Raw genomic sequence first — 22,600 nt, forward strand, 5'->3', positions numbered from 1 at the left:
ACGGTGCTTCTGGCTGCGGCGGGGACTTTAAATCTCAACCGCCGGCCTGCGGCCTACACAATCTTGAAGCCGCGGTCTCCGGTGAGGAAAAACCGATCCTGGACTGGACTCTGGACTGGTCTTGTCCACGGGGGGGGGGGAATGGAGGAGGACGGCCAAAATGTTTTGTGCCTTCCACCCTAGTGATGAATGCTGTGGTGGATGTTACATGTTGTGTCCTGTTTATGCATTTTATTATTTTGTTAACCCATCTTTATGCTTTGTATGGAACTGATTTTTAAATTATGTAAAGCACTTTGGGGTCAATGAAAATTGACTATAAATGTTCTATATAAATAAACTTATTATTATTATTATTATTAAGAGACTTTTAGATAGGCACATGGATATGTAGGGACTGGGTGGGTGTGGATTATGTACAGGCAGATGAGATTAGTTTATCTTGGCATCGAGTTTAGCAGAGACATTGTGGGCCGAATGGCCTGTTTCTGTGCTGTGTTGGTTACTTCAGGCACAGCATGGCCCTTCGGCCCACCAATTCCGTGCTGACCAGCGATCATCCCGTACACTAGCACTATCCTACACACTAGGGACAATTTACACTTTAAGGAAGACAATAAACCTACAAACCTGCACGTCTTTGGAGTGTGGGAGGAAACAGTACAGACAGCATCTGTAGTCAGGATTGAACCCGCTTCTCTGGCACTGTAAGGCAGCAACTCTACTGCTGCGCCACCGTGCCGCCTGGTTCTATGTTCCATTACAGCAGCAAACAGCAATAATTAAGGAGGAACTTATTTAAAAAGGAGTTGGTGATCCCTTCAATAGCACTGGTGGGGACAGGATGGGTGGTCTTTGTACTGCTGTCCTGGGGCCATAATTAGAAACATAGAAACATAGAAAATAGGTGCAGGAGGAGGCCATTCGGCCCTTCAAGTCAGCACCCCCATTCATTGTGGTCATGGCTGATCATCCCCAATCAGTAACCCGTGCCTGCCTTCTCCCCATATCCCTTGATTCCACTAGCCCCTAGAGCTCTATCTAACTCTCTCTTAAATCCATCCAGTGACTTGGCCTCCACTGCCCTCTGTGGCAGGGAGTTCCACATATTCACAACTCTCTGGGTGAAAAAGTTTTTTTCTCACCTCAGTCTTAAATGGCCTCCCCTTTATTCTAAGTATGTGGCCCCTGGTTCTGGACTCGCCCAACGTTGGAAACATTTTTCCTGCATCTAGCTTGTCCAGTCCTTTTATAATTTGATATGTTTCAATAAGATTCCCTCTCATCCTTCTAAACTCCAGTGAATACAAGCCTAGTCTTTTCAATCTTTCCTCATATGACAGTCCCGCCATCCCAGGGATCAATCTCGTGAACCTACGCTGCACTGTCTCACTTGATAAAGGGATGCACCGTGTCACCTCGGTTTGGGACAACAATTACAGTCAACATTGCCTACAAGTTGGACATACAGCCCTGCACATTCCAGAGTGTTACTGCATCTACCATCTGCTTCATCTTGAGGCATTTGGACCACCCATAATTTCCAGGTGAAATTGTGCCGGTCACAAAGTTGTGGTCAGGATGTCTGCATGACTGAGACTCGTGGAATGGAAGGCGATGGAGTCTGGAACAAAACCCACAAAGTACCAGAGGAACTCAGCGGGTCAGGCAGCTTCTGCGGTGGTAATGCCAGAGAGAGGAGAACGTCTTACAAAAAGGGTGGCCTGACCCAATATGAAGTTGGTTCAGGATAGTAGAAACAAGGAACAGGCAGCATCCCTGGACAACATGGAAAGGCGACATTACGGATCAGGACCCTTCCTCTGACACTTTAGATTTGTGTAGGAATAGCATAAATGGGTCGGCAAGGATTCGATGGGCCGAAGGGCCTGTTTCCATACTCTATCTCCACATCTCTGCAGTAACTGCTGTGTATTGGAAATATATACAATTCTTAAGGGATTGGACAGGCTAGATGCAAGAAAAATGTTCCTGATGTTGGGGGAGTCTAGAACTAGGGGTCGCAGTTATGAATAAGGGATAGGCTATTTAGGACTGAGATGAGGAAAATTAACCTTTTTCAGCCAGAGAGTTGTGAATCTGTGGAATTCCCTGCCACAGAAGGCAGCGGAGGCCGGTTCACTGGATGTTTTCAAGATAGAGTTATATTTAGCCCTTAGGGCTAAAGGAATTAAGGGATATGGGGGAAAAGCAGGAACGGGGTACAGATTTTGGATGATCAGCCATGATCATATTTGAATGGCGGTGCTGGCTCGAAGGGCCGAATGGCCTACTCCTGCAACTATTTTCTATGTTTCTGTTTCTACATGCATACGCATACTCATACTTACTTTATTAGCCAAGTATGTTTTGCAACGTACAAGGAACTTTGACATATTCAGTTTGATTCTGAGGGGCAATCTTGATCTAGTTGTACAGTCAGCCTGTTAACTAAATGACAGCTCTGAACTTGTATGTGCGGCAGATCGGCGCAGTGTCGACTTGCATTCATACCAATCCTTGTCCATTACGTAATTGTGGGTTACACCCATCCACATACAATCCCAATCGGATGAGTAATTTCACTCCGTAAAAGCCACAACGCCAGGTGATATTCCTTATGGTTTATTTCACATTAGAATCCACCAAGACCACCTCCTGTGAACCATCTGGTCCATCAGACCCACGCCACACAATGCGTTTAGTTTGTACCCCGATATCTAGGTGTATACTGAATACATTTATACATTTCCGTAGTGTGGGTGGGATGAGTAATAACTAGAATGGAAAAGCCACAACTCGTGTTTTTTTTTCTCTCTCTCATGGGAATTGAACTAAAGTTGGGAGGTGAGGGAGCAGGGGGGCGGGTTATATGTTGACAGACAGAGTCCCCTCCTCGTTGCAGAGGTGTCTGTCTAGTCGTGGCCTCTCTGTGCCCAGGGCTGGAGAGGGTTGGACTGGGTTAGTGATGGTGGGCGGGCACTAGGACCCGGCGGCCGCGCTCCTGCTGCCCGTATCTTTATCAGAGACGACTGCTCAAAGTTCAAGTGGAAACTCGCTGCCTGCACCTTTTCCCTTAAACGTGTGTGTGTGGGTCCGCGGGGGGAAAGGGAGAGAGAGAGGGGGGCGAGATGAAAGACCCCGTCACTGGATGCACTGTAAGTTCTATCAATGCGTTTTTTTTGTCCATGCTTCTTGCTAAACCAGTGGGGAAATTGGAAATCTCTTAATGTAGAGGTGGGCAAAAGTTTGGGGAAATTCTTAAACTCTGTATTGCAGATGTTAACAATGTCAAAGTTGTTTTTGCCCCAAAGATAGGTTGCTGCATTGCATGCTATATCCAAACTGTGTCATTTTCCATGCAAGTATAAAGGGATTCGCCCATTAACTGCGTTTCCACAGTCATAGATAGGCGTTGTATCCCGCAGGATGTTGCTTGCTCCATGAAGAAACTCGTTGGGAGGGTGCAGGAAGGAACTGCAGATGCTGGTTTAAACCGTAGATAGACTCACAACGCTGGAGTAACTCAGCGGGACAGGCAGCAGCATCTCTGGAGAGAAGGGAATGGGTGATGTTTCGGGTCGAGACCCTTCTTCAGAGAAAAAGACCACCGGTCAGTCTACATTTCAGCACAGAGCTGGGGACAGATAGAGCAGGGGAACAGGCCATTCGGCCCACCAGTGACTAGATGAGGGGATTGAAGGCTGTGTGGCCAAGTCTGCGGATGATACGAAGATAGGTGGTAGGGCAGGTAGTGTAGAAACATAGAAAAGAGGTGCAGGAGTGGGCCATTCGGCCCTTCGAGCCACTTCAATATGATCATGGCTCATCATCCAAAATCAGTACCACGTTCCTGCTTTCTCCCCATATCCAGTGATTCCGTTGGCCCTAAGAGCTGAATCTAACTCTCTCTTGAAAACATCCAGTGAATTGGCCTCCACTGCCTCCTGTGACAGAGAATACCACAGATTCACAACTCTCTGGGTGAAAAAGGTTTTCCCTAAATGGCCTACCTCTTATTCTGCAGAGAAAGCGTGGACTCTGCAGAAGGACTTGGACAGAATGGGAGAGTGGGCAGAGAAGTGCCAGATTAAATACAGTGCAGCAAAGTGTGGAGTCATGCATTTTGATAGTAGGAATAAAGGTGTGGACTATTTTTCTAAATGGGGAGAGAATCCAGAAATCGGAGGTGCAAAGGGACTTGGGAGTGCTGGTGCAGGATTCCCAGAAAGTTAATTTGCAAGTCGAATAGGTAGTAAAGAAAGCAAAGCAATACTAGCATTTATTTCAAGAGGGCTTGTGTACAAAAACAGAGAAGTAATGCTGAGGTTCTATGAGGTGCTGGTAAGACCACATTTGGAATATTGTGAGGAATTCTGGGCACTATAATCCGAGGAAGGATGTGCTGGCTCTGGAGAGGGTCCAGAGGAGGTTTACAAGAATGATCCCAGGAATTAGTGGGTTAACCTATGATGAGCGTTTGTCGGCACTGGGCCTGTACTCGCTGGAGTTTAGAAGAATGAGGGAGGGACCTCATTGAAACGTACAGAATAGCGAAAGGCGTGGATAGAGTGGATGTGGAGAGGATGTTTCTACTAGTGGGAGAGTCTGGGACCCGAGGTCATAGCCTCAGAATTAAAGGATAGTCTTTTAGGAAGTAGATGAGGAGACATTTATTTAATCAGACGGTGGTGGATCTGTGGAATTCTTTGCCACAGAAGGCTGTGGAGACCAAGTCAGTGGAGGGATAAGGCAGAGATAGATAGATTGGTTATTGATTAGTATGGATGTCAGGGGCTATGGGGAGAAGGCAGGAGAATGGGGTTAGGAGGGAGAGATAGATCAGCCATGATTGAATGGTGGAGTATTGACTTGATGGGCTGAATGGCCTAATTCTACTCCTATCACTTCTGACCTTGCCTGTACTCACCAAAAGACTGCATTTGAGCAACGAGTTAAGGAGCAGTGTAGCAGGGAAACTGGGCCTTCGGCCCACCTTATCCGTGCTGGACCAAGAGTGTGCATTTGAGCACAGAGTCTTGGAGCAGTACAGCTGGCTAACAGGCCCTTCGGCCCACCTTGTCTGTGCTGACCAAGCTGGCATATTTGCCTGTACGTGGCCCAAATCACGGGCCATGATTAATGAATCTAGCCCAATGTTTTTCAGTAGATTCTTAACGTGTTGAGGGGGTGGCCTTGGATAGTGCCTGCGGACAATCCCAGATTGTATTTATTTAGGGGGGCAGATAATTATTACCGTCCTAGCCTATAATCTAGCTCATTGGAGAACATCGTACTATCTTTAATCAGACGTTTTCTTGCACTAAATGTTATTCCCTTTACCCTGCAAACGTACACTGTGGACGGCTTGATTGTAATTGTGTACAGTCTTCTCATTGACTGGATAGCAGGCAACAAAAAATTTCTAGCTGTACCTCGAACACATGACAATAATAAACAAAACTCTCTAACTAGCTGAAGTACTATATTGCTGGCAACTGTAGCAAACGATCTGATAGTTGAGACCCGGGTTCGATCCTGACCACGGGTCCTGTCTGTTCATTTGCTGTTTGTATGTTCTCCCTGTGACCACGTGGGTTTCCTCCGGGTCATCTGGTTTCCTCCCACACTCCAAAGACGTGCAGGTTTGTAGGTGAAATCACTTTGGTAAAATTGTAAGTTGTCCCCAATGTGTAGGATGGTGCTAGTGTACGGGGTGATCGCTGGTCGGTGCGGACTCGGTGGACCGAAGGGCCCGTTGCCGTGCTGTTTCCCTTAACTAAACTAGACTGGTGAAGGGGAGAGAAGGCAGATTGTACTCCAACAGGAGCTATCTCAGAGTAGATTAAACTTACTTGCAGCCGACTATTACGCCTCCTGGCATGTAGGGCAACAACGAAGGTCCTCCACCCAGTAGTTGCTGTTTCCGTAACATATTTGTTTTACGAGATGAGGTTTGTTAGCCCTGTGCTCAACCTCCAACCTGGAGGACCAGTGGATCACTCTTCGTCTAGCCTCTACCCTTTGACCTGTCCAGCATGGGAGACCCTAACAGGAGACGAATCTCCCGCTGGCAGGGCTCTAGGGGTCACTGAGACACACAAGCTCCCCGACCACGACAAGGTTGCAATCCAATGGGGAGCAGAGTTGATTAAACAAGGGGGTAAAATTCTGACCGATGAAGAAGTGTTTTATTGTCACGTGTCCTGAAATGGAAAAATGAAATATTTACTAGCAGCAGTAATACAGATATGTGAGCGTGTAGGGAGGAACTGCAGATGCTGGTTTAAACCAAAGATAGACGCAAAATGCTGGAGTAACTCAGCGGGTCAGGAGGGGGAATGAGTGACGTTTCGGGGCGAGACCCTGCTTCAGTCTAGTCGGGGGAAAGGGAAATGAGAGACGAGAGACATGACGATGATGTTCCAGAGAGATGAAGAACAATGATATGCAAAAAAGTAATAATGATAAAGGAAACGGGCCATTGTTAGCTGTTTGTAGGGTGAAAAGGAGAAGTTGGTGCAACTTGTGTGGGGGAGGGATAGAGAGAGAGAGAGAGAGAGAGGGAATGCCAGGGCTACCTGAAGTGAGACAAATCAATGTTCATACCACTGGGCTGCAAGCTGCCCAAGCAAAATATGAGATGCTGTTCCTCCAATTTGCGTTTAGCCTCACTCTGACAACGGAGGAGACCTAGGACAGAAAGGTCAGTGTGGGAATGGGAAGTAAAGTGTCCAGCAACCGGGAGATCAGGTTGGTTTAAGGCGGGCTGAGAGAAGGTGTTCTGCGAAACGATCGCCCAATCTACGTTTGGTGTCGCCGATGTATAAGCGTCCACACCTTGAACTATGGATACAGTAGATGAGGTTGGAAGAGGTGAACTTCTGCCTAACCGGAAAGGACTGTCGGGGTCCCTGGACAGAGTCAAGGGAGGAGGTAAAGGGATAGGTGTTGCATCTTCTGCAGTTGCAGGGGAAGGTACCTGGGGAAGGGGTGGTTTGGGTGGGGGAGGGATGAGTTAACCAGGGAGTTGCGGACAGAACGGTCTCCTTGGAAGGTGGAGATGGGAAGATGTGGCCAGTGGTGGGATCCCGTTGGAGGTGGCGAAAATGGCGGAGGAATGTGTTGTATGCGATGGCTGATGGGGTGAAAGGTGAGGATTAGGGGGACTCTGTTTCTGTTGCGACTGGGGGGAGGGGGAGCAAGAGCAGAGCTGTGGGGTATCGAGGAGACGCATGCGAGGGCCTCATTGATGTTGGGAGAGGGGAACCCCCGTTCCCTAAAGAATGAGGACATCTCAGATGTCTTGATATGTGGGACGACAGATGGCGCAATGGGCTAAGTGTTCGGCTGGCGACCGGAAGGTAGCCGGTTCGAATCCCGCTTGCAGTGCATACTGTCGTTGTGCCCTTGGGGCAAGACACTTCACCCACCTTTGCCTGTGTGTAAATGTAATGTAATTATGTGAAGCACTTTGGGGTCAATGCAAGTTGACTAAAAATGTGCTATATAAATAAGATGATTATTATTATATTGATATGGAACACCTCGTCTTGGGTGCAGATGTGGCTTAGACGGAGGAATTGGGAGTAGAGGATAGAGTCTTTGCAGAAAACAAGGTGGGAAGAAGTGTAGTTGAGATAGTTGTGGCAGTCAGTGGGTTTGTAATGGACGTCAGTTGATAGTCTATCTCCTGTGATGGAAACGGTGAGATCAAGATAGGGGAGGGAGGTGTCCAAGTGTGTAGTACTCTGTGAAGAAAGTAATAACAAAAATATAAGTTCTGTGTGTGTGTGTGTGTGTGCGTGTGTGTGTCTGTGAGAATGGCCCCAAGTCTATATAGTTCGGAACTTATTTGGAGGTTGTTCTGTTTATTAACCTGATGGTTGTTGGGGTTACAGGAAGTGTAAGTAAAATCATTCTATATTCAGAGATAAAGGACAAATGAGTAACCTTCCCCTTTGGGGGTAACCAGAAACTGGAGCAGTGAGGAAGTAGCAATATCCAGTTCCACTAGATTATGACAAATAAAAAGTATTTGAGGGTTAAAGGAACACGTACTGTTATCCCCGGAGGTTTGGTACACAATGGTGAGGAAGTAACGTTTCAAGTCAAGTCAAGTCAAGTTTATTTGTCACATACACATACGAGATGTGCAGTGAAATGAAAGTGGATATATTTAAGACTGAGATGGATGGATTATTGATTAGTACAGGTATCGGAGGTTATGGAGAGAAAGCAGGGGAATGGGGTTAGGGGGGGAGAGATGGATCAGCCATGATTGAATAGCGTAGACTTGATGGGCCAAATGGCCTAATTCTGCTCTTATCACTTATGATCTTATAATTGAATGGACTGTTGCCGTCTCCTATCTGGAGTGTTGATGGGCACATAAAATGCTAGCATGGAAACAGGCCCTTCGGCCCAACAGGCCCATGCTACACTAGTCCCACCAGTCCATGCTTGGACCATATCCATCTAAACCTTTTCCAAACATTGTCTAAATATATTTTAAATGTTATAGTCCGTGCCTCAACTACTTCCTCTGGCTGCTCGTTCCATACCCCCACCACCCTCTGTGTGGAACAAGTTGACCCTCGGGTTCCTATTAAATCTTTCCCCCTCACATTAAACCTATGTCCTCTAGTTCTTGATACCCTTACCCTGGGTAAAAGACTGTGCGTTTACTCAATTTATTCCCCTGATGATTTCATACACCTCCATGAAGATCGCCTCTCATCCTCCTGCACTCCAAGGAATAGTCTGATCCTGCCCAATCTCTCCCTATAGCTCAGGCCCTCGAGTTGCATTGTATTGTATTGAATTTTAATGACCACACAGCCAGGCTGGTGGAATTTGTTATCAGTACAGCTCGGTACAGGTTCCAACATTTCATCAAACATTAAACATATAGCATAGATATACATACAGACAGACGCATTACATAATACATAAGGGCCATGCTTATTCTTATTCCTCTCCGTACAGAGTTTAAAATGTTAATTGCAGTGGGAATGAAACTGTTTTTGAAGCGGTTTGTTTTTGAGGCAATTGTCCTGTAGCGCCTCCCAGAGGGCAGTAGCTGAAAGTGTGCAGGGTGAGTAGGATCAGAGATGATCTTGCGGGCTCTGTGTAATGTCCGTTTGTGATAAAGTGATTCAAGGGATGGTAGGGGTAAGCCAATAATTTTAGATGCTCTGTTGATGATGCGCTGTAATTTCTTCCGGGAGAGTGAGTCGAGACTGCCGAACCAGACTGTGATGGATGAAGTGAGGATGCTTTCGATGATGGCTGTATAGAAGCGGAGCATGAGATGAGACCTTACTCTGAACTTCCTGAGCTGTCGGAGATGGAAAAGTCTTTGCTGGGCTTTTCCATAGATGTGGTCTGCGTTTGTCCTCCATTTGAGGTTGTTGCTGATGTGGGTTCCAAGGAGTTTGAATGTGTCAGTGATGGAGATGGATTCACCTTTAATGAGCACAGGAGTTTTGGGGGATGGCTGGCGTCTTGGGTCGATGATGAGTTCTTTTGTATTTGATGTTGAGTAAGAGATCATGGTCTGTGCTCCAGGTCACTGCTTGGTTGACCTGTGCATGGTATTCAGTTTGTTGGTTGTTGGTGATGAATCCAATGATGGTTGAGTCGTCCGCGTACTTGTACAGGTTGACGGAGCTGTGGTGGGATGTGAGCTGGTTTGTGTAAAGGGAGAATAGCCAGGGTGAAAGAACACAGCCTTGGGGTGTGCCTGTACTGAGGAACAGAGGGGATCATGCAAAGCAGCGTCTTGTCAATCTTTTCTGCCTTCTTTCACTTTGTGACTTCCTTCTTATAGCGCAGTGACCATAGCTGCTCACAATACTCCGATAATGGCTTCACCACCATCTTGTGCAACTGTATGACGGGTCGCCCAAAATGGACGGGCAAACTATTGCGCACAGTTTTGGTCCCCTAATTTGAGGACGGACATCCTTGTGATTGAGGCACTGCAGCGGAGGTTCACGAGATTGATCCCTGGGTTGGCGGGACTGTCATATGAGGAAAGATTGAAAAGACTAGGCTTGCATTCACTGGAGTTTAGAAGGATGAGGGGGATCTTATAGAAACATATAGAATTATAAAAGGACTAGACAAGCTAGATGCAGGAAAAATGTTCCCAATGTTGGGCGAGTCCAGAACCAGGGGCTACAGTTAGAATAAAGGGGAGGCCATTTAAGACTGAGGTGAGAAAAAACGTTTTCACCCAGAGAGTTGTGAATTTATGGAATTCCCTGCCAAAGAGGGCAGTGGAGGCCAAGTACTGGATGGATTTAAGAGAGAGTTCGATAAAGCTCTAGGGGCTAGTGGAGTCAAGGGATATGGGGAGAAAGCAGGCACGGGTTATTGATAGGGGACGATCAGCCATGATCACAATGAATGTCGGTGCTGGCTCGAAGGGCTGAATGGCCTCCTCCTGCACCTATTGTCTATGTTTCTATGAATAAGCAAGCCTTGTGTGGTGAAACAAAGGGACCTTTATTGGCAAAGTAAAGAGAACACACACACACGCGAATGGGGGAAGGTCACCCAGGGTTCATGATATATACTAACCCCCAAACCCCGTGACCACTTCTTCCCACCAAACCCAGCCAAGTGACCCTGCACCCGAATGCCGCGAGTTCGCACAGAAAGTGGCCTAACCACCAGGTGGCGCCACAACTGTAAGATAACATCCCAACTTCTCTACTCAATATCCTGAATGTTGAAGGCCAATGTACTGAAAGCTTTCTTCACCAACCTATCTACTTGTAATGCCACTATCAGGCAACCAGGTACCTGTACTCCTAGAATCCTCTGCTCCGTAACACTCCCCAGACCCCTTCACTGTGAAGGTGTTGCCCTGGTTTGACTTCCAAAAATGTGAAGGGCTGTACGAGCTAATTCGAGAGTTCTCCCGAGTTTCCCCGATTCGAACTCGGAGATTTACGGTAATGGCCGCTCGTAGGTACCCGGGGCTCTCGTGGACATTTTTCAACATCGTGAAAAATCTTCACGAGTCTATAAGAGTTTACCGCATTTCCCGAGTACCTGCCGTTAGCGTTACGAGCCGCTAAGAGACGTCCCGAGCTCCAACGTACCCGCTACTTACATTCTATGTACTTACCACGAGTTTGATTTTTTGTTTTTGAACTCCGGAGAGCTCTTGAATTACCTCGTACAGTGGGACAGGCCCTTTAACACCTTTATACTTATCTGCATTAAACTTCATTCGCCATTCCCCAACCCACTTGCCCAGCTGATCAAAAACCTGCTGCAATATTTCATAACCTTCACTGTCTATGATATCACCTACTTTAGTCTCACCTACAAACTTACTAATCATGCCTTGTGCATTCTTATCAAATCATTGATATCGATGACAAACAGCAATGGGCCCAGCCCAGAACCCTGAGGCACACCATTAGTCACAGGCCTCCAGTCTGGAAAAAGCAACCTTCCACTATCGCGGGGATAGACACAAAATGCTGGAGTAACTCAATGGGCCAGGCAGCATCTCTGGAGAGAAGGAATGGGTGACGTTTCGGGTCGAGACCCTTCTTCAGACTAGTCGGGGATAGATGAATGATGTTAGATAGATATAGATATAGATATGCCATTTATTGTCACTATACATGTACAGTGAAAGTGAAAGCTGCTCGTACTCAGTGCATACATACAATTTAGCACAAAAAACAAGAAAAAGAAAAAACAAAAAACAGAAGGGGGGGGGGGGGGGGGGGTGGGGGCGGGAATAGGTGCACAAATTCTGCGGCGCTACATACATATATACATATATACAGATGGAAGTCCGTGTTGGGCGGTGTAGTCAGTGTATGTGTGAATTTGAATTTATAGTAGTTATAATTCTCGGAAAGCAACTATTCCTGAGTCTGTTTGTCCTGGATTTGATGCACCTATAGCGCCTTCCAGAGGGCAGCAGGTCGAACAGTTCAAACGCAGGATGGGAGCTGTCTTTGATGATCTTCTTTGCCCTGCTAAGGCAGCGGGAGGTGTAGATGTCCATCAGGGAGGGGAGAGGGCAGCCAATGATCCTCTGCGCTGTCCTGGTTGCCCTCTGAAGCCTCTCCCTGTCTGCCATGGTGCAGCTGCCATACCATGCTGTAATGCAGTATGTCAGCAGGCTCTCGATGGACGAGCGGTAGAAGGTCAGCAGCAGGTTAGAGTAGGTTAGAGCAGGTTTAATAGACATTTGGATGTTGATCATTGATACAGATGACAAACAGCAATGGGCCCAGAACCGATCCCTGAGGCACACCACTAATCACAGGCCTCCAGTCTGAAAAACCAACCTTCCACTACCACGCTTGGTCCATAATCCTCGTGCGCCCCTCGTAAAGCGTTGTGGGCGGCCATGGTGGCACAGTGGTACAGTTGCTGCCGTTACAGCACTTGCAGCGCCGGAGACCTGGGTTCGATCCCGACTACTGGTGCTGCTTGTACGGAGTTTGTACGTTCTCCCCGTGACCGTGTGGGTTTTCTCCGAGATTTAGCTTCCTCCCACACTCCAAAGTGGTACAGGTTTGTAGGTTAATTGGCTTGGTATAATTGTAAATTGTCCCGAGTGTGTGTAGGATGTTAGTGAGCAGGGACCGCTGGTTGGCGCAGACTCGGTGGGCCGAAGGTCCTGTTTCCATGCTGTATCTCTAAACTAAACTAAGTCGCCCTGTGTTTCCTTGAAGCCAATTCTCTATCCAGTCAGCTAACTCTCCCTGGATCCCGTGCGATCTAACCTTCCAGAGCAGCCTGCCATGCAGAACCTTACCAAAGGCCTTATAATAGTGTACAGAGACTACATCTACTATCCTGCCCTCCTCAACCTACTTGCTAACTTATTCAGAAGTATCTTCATCAAATTTGTGACATAATCTGCATCAGCAAGCTATGGAGTGGCTACTTTGCAGATTGGCCTTCAGGATATTTCATGCTAAGAATTGGTGGCGTCTATTTGTCTATCTTTAATTGAACTTTTTCACTCTGATGGTAGTCCGTATGCGGAACGAGCTGCCAGAGGACGTTATAGAAGTGGATGCAATGACGACTTTTAATAGACATTTGGACAGATCTATGGAAAGGAAGGGTTCAGATGGGTTTTGGCCAAATGCAGGCAAATGGGACTAGCCCAGTATGCCAACTTGGCATAACATGGACACAGTGGGCTGAAGGGCCTGATTCTGTGCTGTACGGCTCTGCGAGTCTAGTTAAAGGTCCTGTCCATGCATTCCAATGACTGAGCTGTAAAGGGTTGCTGTGTGGGGAAAATAAATGATGCTAATTTGACGTAGACATGGTGGGCCGAAGGGTCTTGTTTTTTGCCATGTACAACCAGTGCCTGTTTTTTTGAAAACTTTGAAAAATTAATGTATAAAATGAGTAGCAATCATTTTAGAGTGTGATGAGACTGGGCGCCCATTCTGGGTGTTCGGGAGTTTATGGGGAGAAGGCAGGAGGATGGGGTTAGGAGGGAGAGATAGATCAGCCATGATTGAATGGCAGAGAGTAGACTCGATGGGCCGAATGGCCTAACTCTGCTCCTATCACTAATGAACATGACCTAATTCACTGGTCTCTGATTGTTTTCAGTACGACCGCATCTATCGGCACATCAAGAAGTTTGCCAAAACCGGCGACAACTACTGCAAGGAGCTCATCTCCGTCCTACAGCAGAGGTAGAGTACGTCTGGTTGGCGGTGACATTTTCCCGTGTAACATCAGCCATTTCACTGTGGAACGGATGACTCCATTAATTATTGCAAGCACCTTTTATCCCGGACCCTGCTGGCCCGTTTACAGCCAGATGAGAAATACTCTTGTGTGGTTGTAGAGTCCCAGAGCTGTGCAGCCCTGCAGAAGGCCCTTCGGCCCACCTTGTCCATGTCCCCTCTATTACTGGACTTTATCTGGCACTATCAAAAAATAATTTATTTGATTACGAACACGATATAAAACCACCATATTACAAAATCACCAAACTATTCGGACACTGAATACTAAACGACTAAGTTACAAATATACTACTAACTACAGTACAACTTTGTCCCTCTCTAACCACACCCGGGCGCGGACGTAACCCCGGTAAAGCGGCAAGGCGCTGTGACTCGTGGATGGCCAGCTTGACTAGGCCTAGGAGCAACCCAACCAGGACATCTTCAGCCCTGCCCACTCCCTAGATCCCATCACCAGTCCTTCCTTCGGGCACTGACAGCAGAGCCGCTCCTCCCACCACTAGGAGGAGTGGCGGTGCTCCTTGCACCTCCAGACCACCATTGTCCCCTTTATCATGTAACTGCACACTGTGGACGGTTCGATTGTAATCATGTATCGTTTTCCCACCGACTGGGTGGATGGCACGTAATGAAAGCTTTTCACTGTAGCTCGGTGACAATAAATGACAATAAACTAAACTAAACCAGTTGGCATGTTGAACTAGTCCCATTTGCCTGCATTTGGCCAACATCCCTCTAAACCCCTCCTATCCATGTGTCCGTCTAAATGCCCTTTAAATGTCATAATTGTATCAGCTTCCTTGGCTTCCTCTGGCAGCTTGTTCCAGATACAGACTACCGTCTGAGTGAAACAGTTGCCCCCGAGGTCCCTCTTAAACCTCTCCCTTCTCAACTTAAAGCCCCCGTCCCACTTTCTCACGAACTCTCCCGAGTTTTCCCCTTGATTCGAACTCGGAGAATTACGGTAATAGCCGTTCGTAGGTACTTGGGGCTATTTTTTTTAACTCGTAGACATTTTTCAACGTGTTGGGGAAAAAACGTCCCGACTTACCTGATGCCCCGAGTTCCTACGGCTGGCATTACAAGCCGCTACGGGCTCCTACAGACTCGCTACCGACATTGCCCGACATTCCCCGAGTTGGAATCGTAGGGAAAACTCGGGAGAGTTTGTGAGTAACTCGGGAAAGTTGGACAGGGGCTTGTGCCCTCTAGTTTTAGAATTCTCTACGCTGGGAAAAAGACTGTGAGCGTTCACGTTATCCACGACCCTCATGATCTTGTACACTTCGATAAGGTCACCCTTCTTTCCACGCTTATCTCTAAACTAAACTAAAAATCTCTGCGTAAAGGGAATGATCATCCATCTGGTCATTGTTACCGCGGTGATTCATTTAGTCCGAGTGGCAAAGTGTTCTTTTCTGTTAGCGTGTGTTTGCAGCATGCCCCCCCCCCCCCCCCCCCCCCCCCCCCCCCCCCCCCCCCCCCCCCCCCCCCCCCCACCCCTGTAGCTGGATGTCAACGCCCATTGTTAGAATTGAATTGAATAGTTTATTGTCATATATGAAATTCGTTGCTTGCATACCCAAGGTATGCAAATAGTCGCTACATCAAGGGCGCTGCCAAAACATGGATGACAGGAAGACTTGCATAGCTGTTGCCCCTTCCATGGGTCACGATGGCTGTTTTGGTACATCTAAAGTCTAGTTGCCCTGGTATCTGGGAGACTTATTTCTCCAACACAAAAATGTCCTTCCCCTTCATCTTTTTTAACAGCTGAAATGTTACCCTTGGCTTAGTTTCCATTTGTAGGAAGAATGTTTGAACGGGGTACTGATTGTGGATGATCAGCCATGATCACAGTGAATGGTGGTGCTGGCTCGAAGGGCCGAATGGCCTCGTCCTGCACCTATTGTCTATTGTTTAGCCATCAGTGTTGTATGTGGTCCATTGCTGCGATATTAATATCAAATAATGATTCTCTGCGGCGTTCCTTTGGTGAAAGGATTGTCAGCACTGGTCCCAGTGTGTTTTAACTGAGCTTTGACATTGCATTCCATGCTGTGGGCCAAACGTTTAATTATTTTTAATGCCAGGAACCAAGATCTCGTGATGCAATTTTAATGGCTTGGAATGAGAAATCAGTCTTTGGTGTGTCTCGGGAAGTGATAAAATTCCAACGCACCAAGTGCCGCAGATTCTGAGGATTGATCTGTGGTTAAACCACCGAACACCGGTTTCAGTTCGGGTGTAACAATAGCCAATAGGTGGAGGAGTAGGCCATTGTAGGTCACAGCTTAAGGATAAGGGGGAAATCCTTTAAAACCGAGATGAGAAGAACTTTTTTCACACAGTGAGTGGTGAATCTCTGGAACTCTCTGCCACAGAGGGTAGTTGAGGCCAGTTCATTGGCTATATTTAAGAGGGAGTTAGAGGTGGCCCTTGTGGCTAAGGGGATCAGGGGGTATGGAGAGAAGGCAGGTACGGGATACTGAGTTGGATGATCAGCCATGATCATATTGAATGGCGGTGCAGGCTCGAAAGGGCCGAATGGCCTACTCCTGCACCTAATTTCTATGTTTCTATTCGGCCCTTCGAGCCAGTACCGCCATTCAATGTAATCATGGCTGATCATCCACAATTAGTACCCCGTTCCTGCCTTCTCTCCATATCCCCTGACTCTGCTATCCTTAAGAGCTCTATCCAACTCTCTCTTGAAAGCATCCAGAGAATTGGCCCCCACCGCCTTCTGAAGCAGAGAATTCCACAGATTCACATCCCTCTGTGTGAAAAAGTTTTTCCTCATCTCCGTTCTAAATGGCTTAACCATTATTCTTAAACTGTGGCCCCTGGTTCCAGACTCCCCCAACATCGGGAGCATGTTTCCTGCCTCTAGTATGTCCAAACCCCTAATAATCTTATGTTTCAATAGGATTCCCTCTCATCCTCCTAAACTCTAGAGTGTACAAGCCCAGCCACTCCATTCTATCAACATATGACAGTCCTGCCTTCCTGGAAATTAACCTCGTGATCCTACGCTGCACTCCCTCAATGGCAAGAATGTTCTTCCTCCAGTTTGGAGACGAAAAATGCACACAATACTCCACGTGTGGTCTCACTAGGGCCATGTACAACTGCAGAAGGACCTCTTTGCTCCTATACTCAACTCCTCTTGTTGTGAAGGCCAACATGCCATTCGCTTTCTTCACTTCCTGCTGTACCAGCATGCTAACTTTTAGAGACAGATGAACAAGGACCCCCAGATCACGTTGTACTTCCCCTTTTCCCAACTTGACACCATTCAGATAATAATCTGCCTTCCTGTTTTCGCCACCAAACTGGATAACATCACATTAAACTGCATCTGCCATGCATCTGCCCACTCACCCAACATGTCCAAGTCACCCTGCATCCTCATAGCATCCTCCTCGCAGTTCAAACAGCCACCCAGCTTTGTGTCATCTGCAAATTTGCTAATTATTTATGTATATTGTAAATAGCTGCGGTCCCAGCACCGAGCCATGCGGTACCCCAATTGTCGCTACCTGCCATTCTGAAAGGAACCCGTTTATCCCTACTCTTTGTTTCCTGTCTGCCAACTAAGTTTCTATCCATGTCAGTGCCCTACCCCCGATACCATGCGCTCTAATTTTGCCCACTAATCTCCTATGTGGGACCTTACCAAAAGCTTTCTGAAAGTCCAGGTACACTGCATCCACTGGCTCTCTTTTGTCTATTTTCCTAGTTACATCCTCAAAAAATTCCAGAAGATTAGTCAATCATGATTTCCCCTTCGTAAATCCATGCTGACTCGGACCAATCCTGTTACTGATATCCAAATGTGCCGCTATTTCATCTTTTATAATTGACTCCAGCATCTTCCCCACCACCGATGTCAGGCTAACTGGTCTATAATTCTGTTTTTTCTCTCTCGCGCCTTTCTTAAAAAGTGGGATAACACAAGCTACCCTCCAATCCACGGGAACTGATCCTGAATCTATAGAACATTTGAAAGTTATCACCAATGCGTCCACGATTTCTAGAGCCACTTCCTTAAGTACCCTGGGATGCAGACCATCAGGCCCTGGGGATTTATCAGCCTTCAGTCCCATCAGTCTATCCAACACCATTTCCTGCCTAATGTGAATTTCCTTCAGTTCCTCCGTTATCCCATATCCTCTGGCTAGTGCATCAGGAAGATTGTTTGTGTCTTCCTTAGTGAAGACGGATCCAAAGTAGCTGTTCAACTCATCTGCCATTTCCTTGTTCCCCATAATAAATTCACCTTTTTCAGTGTTCAAGGGTCCAACTTTGGTCTTAACTATTGTTTCCTCTTCATATACCTAAAGAAGCTTTTACTATCCTGCTTTATATTCTTAGCTAGTTTACCTTCGTACCTCATCCTTTCTCAACCCGATTGCCTTTTTAGTTATCTTCTGTTGCTCTTTAAACATTACCCAATCCTCTTGCTTCCTGCTCATCTTTGCTATGTTATATTTCTCGTTTATTTTTGTACTGTCCCTGACTTCCCTTGTCAGCCACGATCGCCCCTTAGTCCCCTTGGCATCTTTCTTCCTCTTTGGAATGAACTGATCCTGCACCTTCTGTATTATTCCCAGAAATACCTGCCATTGTTGTTCCACTGTCATCCCTGCTCGGGTATCTTTCCAGACAACTTTGGCCAGCTCCACCGTCATGCCTCCATAGTCCCCTTTGTTCAACTGTAACACTGACACCTCCGATTTTCCAATCTCCCTCTCAAATTGTAGAATAAAACCTATCATATTATGGTCACTACCTCCTAATGGCTCCTATACCTCGAGTTCCCTTATCAAATCAGGTTCATTACACACCACTAAATCCAGAATTGCCTTCTCCCTGTGGCTCCAGTACAAGCTGCTCTAAGAATCCATCACGGAGGCACTCCACAAACTCCCTTTCTTGGGGTCCAGTACCAACCTGATTTTCCCAGTCTACCTGCATGTTGAAATCTCCCATAACTTTGTATTGTATTCAAATTTATTATCATTGTCTCAATTAGAGACAACAAAATGAATTTTCCTTACAGGCAGTATCATAAAAATAAATAAATAATAAATAATAAAACATATTAAAAATAAAATTGAATTGAATTAATAAAACAAAAGCACAAACACAGAAAGTCCACGACACAACACAACACAGTGGCACCAAGGTGAGGAAGGCACCATAGTCCAGCCAGCCTCCGCTCCGATCTTCCCATATGTTCATCCGTGGTCTGAGCCTTCCGAGCACCCGCAGTCGCCGCCCCAGGTGGCCCGATGTTCAGGCCCTCACGCCGGGCTGGTGGAACGCCGACGCCGATCCCCGACGGTGAACATCCTCCTCCTCAGCGGCCCGGACCTCCTGATCAGCCGCCTCCCGCAGCCGGAGTCCGCAGCTCCCGACTCCGCAGCTCCTGAGTCCGCAGCTCCCGAGTCCGCAGGCCGAGCCGGGCGGAGTTGCAGGACCCCGCGTTGTGTTGAACAGCGCCGCCCGCGTTGGGAGCTCCGCAAACCGCAGCTCCATGATGTCGGTGCATAACCACCTTTACGACATGTTAATTTTAACTCTTGATTCAACTTGCATCCTATATCCAGGCTACTGTTTGTGGGCCTGTAGATAACTCCGATTAGGGTATTTTTACCCTTACAATTCCTCAGTTCTATCCATACTGTTTCTACATCTCCTGATTCTATGTCACCCCTTGTAAGGGACTGAATTTCATTCCTCGCCAACAGGCCAGCCCCACCCCCTCTGCCCACCTGTCTGTCTTTTCGATAGGACGCAAACCGTTGAATATTCAGTTCCCAGCCCTGGCCCTCTTGCAGCCATGTCTCAGTAATTCCCACAACATCATACATGCCAATTTCTAATTGAGCCTCAAGCTCATCCACTTTATTTCTTATACTTCGCGCATTCATATACAGCACTTTGATCTCGATATTCACCTCCCCTCTCACACCACTCACAATTGGCCCTGCCCTTACTCTCTTATCCCTTCTTGAACTTTTCTTCCCATTTATTTGGGGGTCTTTTGTAATTTTTCCTGTATTCACTTTGCCGTTAACTCCATCTTTATACTCCCAATTTGTCAATCCCTCTCCCCCCCGCCCCCCCCAATATTTAGTTTAAACCCACCACGTGTAGCACTTGCAAACCTGCCTGCTAGAACGTCGGTCCCCCTACAGTTAACCTGTAACCTGTCCCTATTGTACAGGTCACCCCTACCCCAAAAGAGATCCCAGTGGTCTATAAATCTAAATCCTTGCTCCCTGCACCAGCCACACATTCAGATCCACTATCTCCATGCTCCTGCCTTCACTGGCATGAGGTACTGGAAGCAATCCAGAGATATCAGTTCATTTCAGTTTAGTTTATTGTCACGTGTACCGAGGTACAGTGAAAAGCTTCTTGTTGCGTGCTCACCAGTCAGTGGAAAGACTACACATGATTACAATCAAACCATTTATGGTGTATAGTTGCATGATAAAGGTATAATGTTTAGTGCAAGGTAAAGCCAGCAAAGTCCAATCAAAGATAATCCGAGGGTCACCAATGAGGTAGATAGTAGTTCAGCATTGCTCTCTGGTTGTGGTAGGATGGTTCAGTTGCCTGACAACAGCTGGGAAGAAACTGTCCCTGAATCTGGAGGTGTGCGTTTTCACACTTCTGTATCTTTTGCCCAATGGGAGAGGGGAGAAGAGGCAGTGGCCAGGGTGTGACTCGTCCTTGATTATGCTGCTGGCCTTGCCGAGGCAGCGTGAGGTATAAATGGAGTCAGTAGAAGGGAGGTTGGTTTGTGTGATGGTCTGGGCTGCGTCCACAATTTGCTACAATTTCTTGCGGTCCTGGATGAAGCTGTTCCCAAACCAGGCTGCGATGCATCCCCCTATGACCACCGTACCTACCTGTGACGCCACTTTCAAGGAACTATGTACCTGCACTCCTAGATCCCTCTGTTCCACAACACTACCCAGAGACCTATCATTCACTGTGAGAGGTTGTGTAATCACCAAGTCTACACTCTGGAATATTTTTGAATATTGCCCAAGTCCCTGCCGTGAGTCATCTCCCAGTCATGCAGTTATTTTGTTTCTTGCCAAGTTCCCATGAGCAAAAGGCATCGGACTTGCAGTCATCTGCATTCATTTGATACTCTCCATCAGCCTAAAGCCTCTCTGTGTGTAACATCATGAGAGGAATAGATGCGCAGAGTCTCTTGCCCAGAGTGGGGGAATCAAGGACATAAGTTCAAGGTGAAGGGGAAAAGATTGAATAATAATAATAATAATAATAACTTTATTTATAAAGCGCTTTTAGACAACATCAGTTACCACAAAGTGCTGTACATGGGAAGTCAACGAAAAGTTATTACAAACTACTAAAACCATTAAGACGACAGGACTATAAAACAGTAAAAATTAAAAGACATTAAAAGCACTAAAACAGGAACAATGTCTCAGCCAGTGTCGAAAGCCAGTGAATAAAAGTGAGTTTTTAGGGAGGATTTAAAGATGGACAGTGAAGGGGCCTGTCTGATCTGCAGCGGCAAGGTGTTCCAGAGTGCCGGGGCAGCAACAGAAAAGGCTCTATCCCCTCTGAGCTTCCGCTTAGACCTTGGTACCTCAAGGAGCAGCTGATCCGCTGACCTGAGGCACCGGGTAGAAGCATATAGGTGGAGCAGCTCAGAGAGGTAAGGCGGGGCGAGGCCATTCAATGATTTAAAAATAGGATTCCGAGGGGTGACTTTTTCACACAAAGGGAAGTGGGTGTATGGAACGAGCTGCCAGAGAGGTAATTGGGGCTGGGACTATCCCAACGTTTAAGAAACAGTTAGGGATATGGACCAAAAGTGGATAGGTGGAACTAAGTGTAGCTGGGACCTGTTGGCCGGTGTGGGAAAGTTGGGCCGAAGGGCCTGTTTCCATGCTGTATCACTCTATGACTCTCTCCTTCCACCGTTCACAAGTATCCCCCAAAGAACAGGAACCAGGAACATCAGGGTGGGACATGCGGTGAATGAAAGGATGACTCTGAACTGAGGTTGAGAGATGACAATACTTGACGCATGGGTTTGGATGTACAAGCCTCTGCTTCCAAAGAGTGGATGTCCACCCAGCACCCAACATAACCAAAGACTTAAGACACAAAAAGCTGGAGTAACTCAGTGGGTCAGACAGCTTCTCTCGAGAAATGGAATAGGTGACATTTTAGGTTGAGACCCTTTTTTTGTTGTTTTTTTTTAGTTTAGAGATACAGCGTGGTAACAGGCCCTTTGGCCCACCGCGTCCGTGCCGACCAGCGATCCCCGCACAGTAACATTATCCTATACCCACTAGGGACATTTTTTGCATTTACCAATCCAATTAACCTACAAACCTGTACGTCTTTGGAGTGTGGGAGGAAACCGAAGATCTCTGAGAAAACACATGTAGATCACGGGGAGAACATACAAACTCCGTACAGACAGCGCCCGGAATCAGGATCGAACCTGGGTCTCCAGCGCTGCATTTGCTGTAAGGGCGGCAACTCTACCGCTGCGCCACCGTGACTGCCCTACTTCACATAAAGACTTGTCAAAGACGTCCCACGCCGGCCATTCCTTCTTCTCACCGCTCCCCTCCGACAGAAGGTACAGAAGTGTGAAAGTGTGCTTTCACGACCTAATTCACGACCTCAGCCGAGTTTGCCCTTGACTCGTACTCGCAGCATGGTCGTCACGAGGTCGTAGGTGCTCGTGGCATCAAGTAGGTCGGGGCGTTTTTCTAGCCTGATGAAAAATGTCCACGAGGAAAAAAGGTTGTGAATTAGGTCGTGAAAAT

General features: G+C 47.1%; 1 protein-coding gene across 1 annotated transcript in view; it reads left to right on the forward strand.

Moving 5' to 3' along the window:
- Positions 1-2,923: 2,923 nt before the first annotated feature.
- nostrin (nitric oxide synthase trafficking) overlaps positions 2,924-22,600 on the forward strand; it is a 58,154-nt gene continuing 38,477 nt past the window's right edge. Inside the window, exons 1-2 of the mRNA XM_055637688.1 lie at positions 2,924-3,158; positions 13,618-13,703. Coding sequence (XP_055493663.1) covers positions 3,132-3,158; positions 13,618-13,703 — 113 coding nt within the window. The 5' untranslated portion in view covers positions 2,924-3,131. The remainder of the gene's footprint in view (positions 3,159-13,617; positions 13,704-22,600) is intronic.

This window comes from Leucoraja erinacea, chromosome 7 (genome assembly GCF_028641065.1).
Source record: "Leucoraja erinacea ecotype New England chromosome 7, Leri_hhj_1, whole genome shotgun sequence".
Taxonomy (NCBI): Eukaryota; Metazoa; Chordata; class Chondrichthyes; order Rajiformes; family Rajidae; genus Leucoraja; species Leucoraja erinaceus.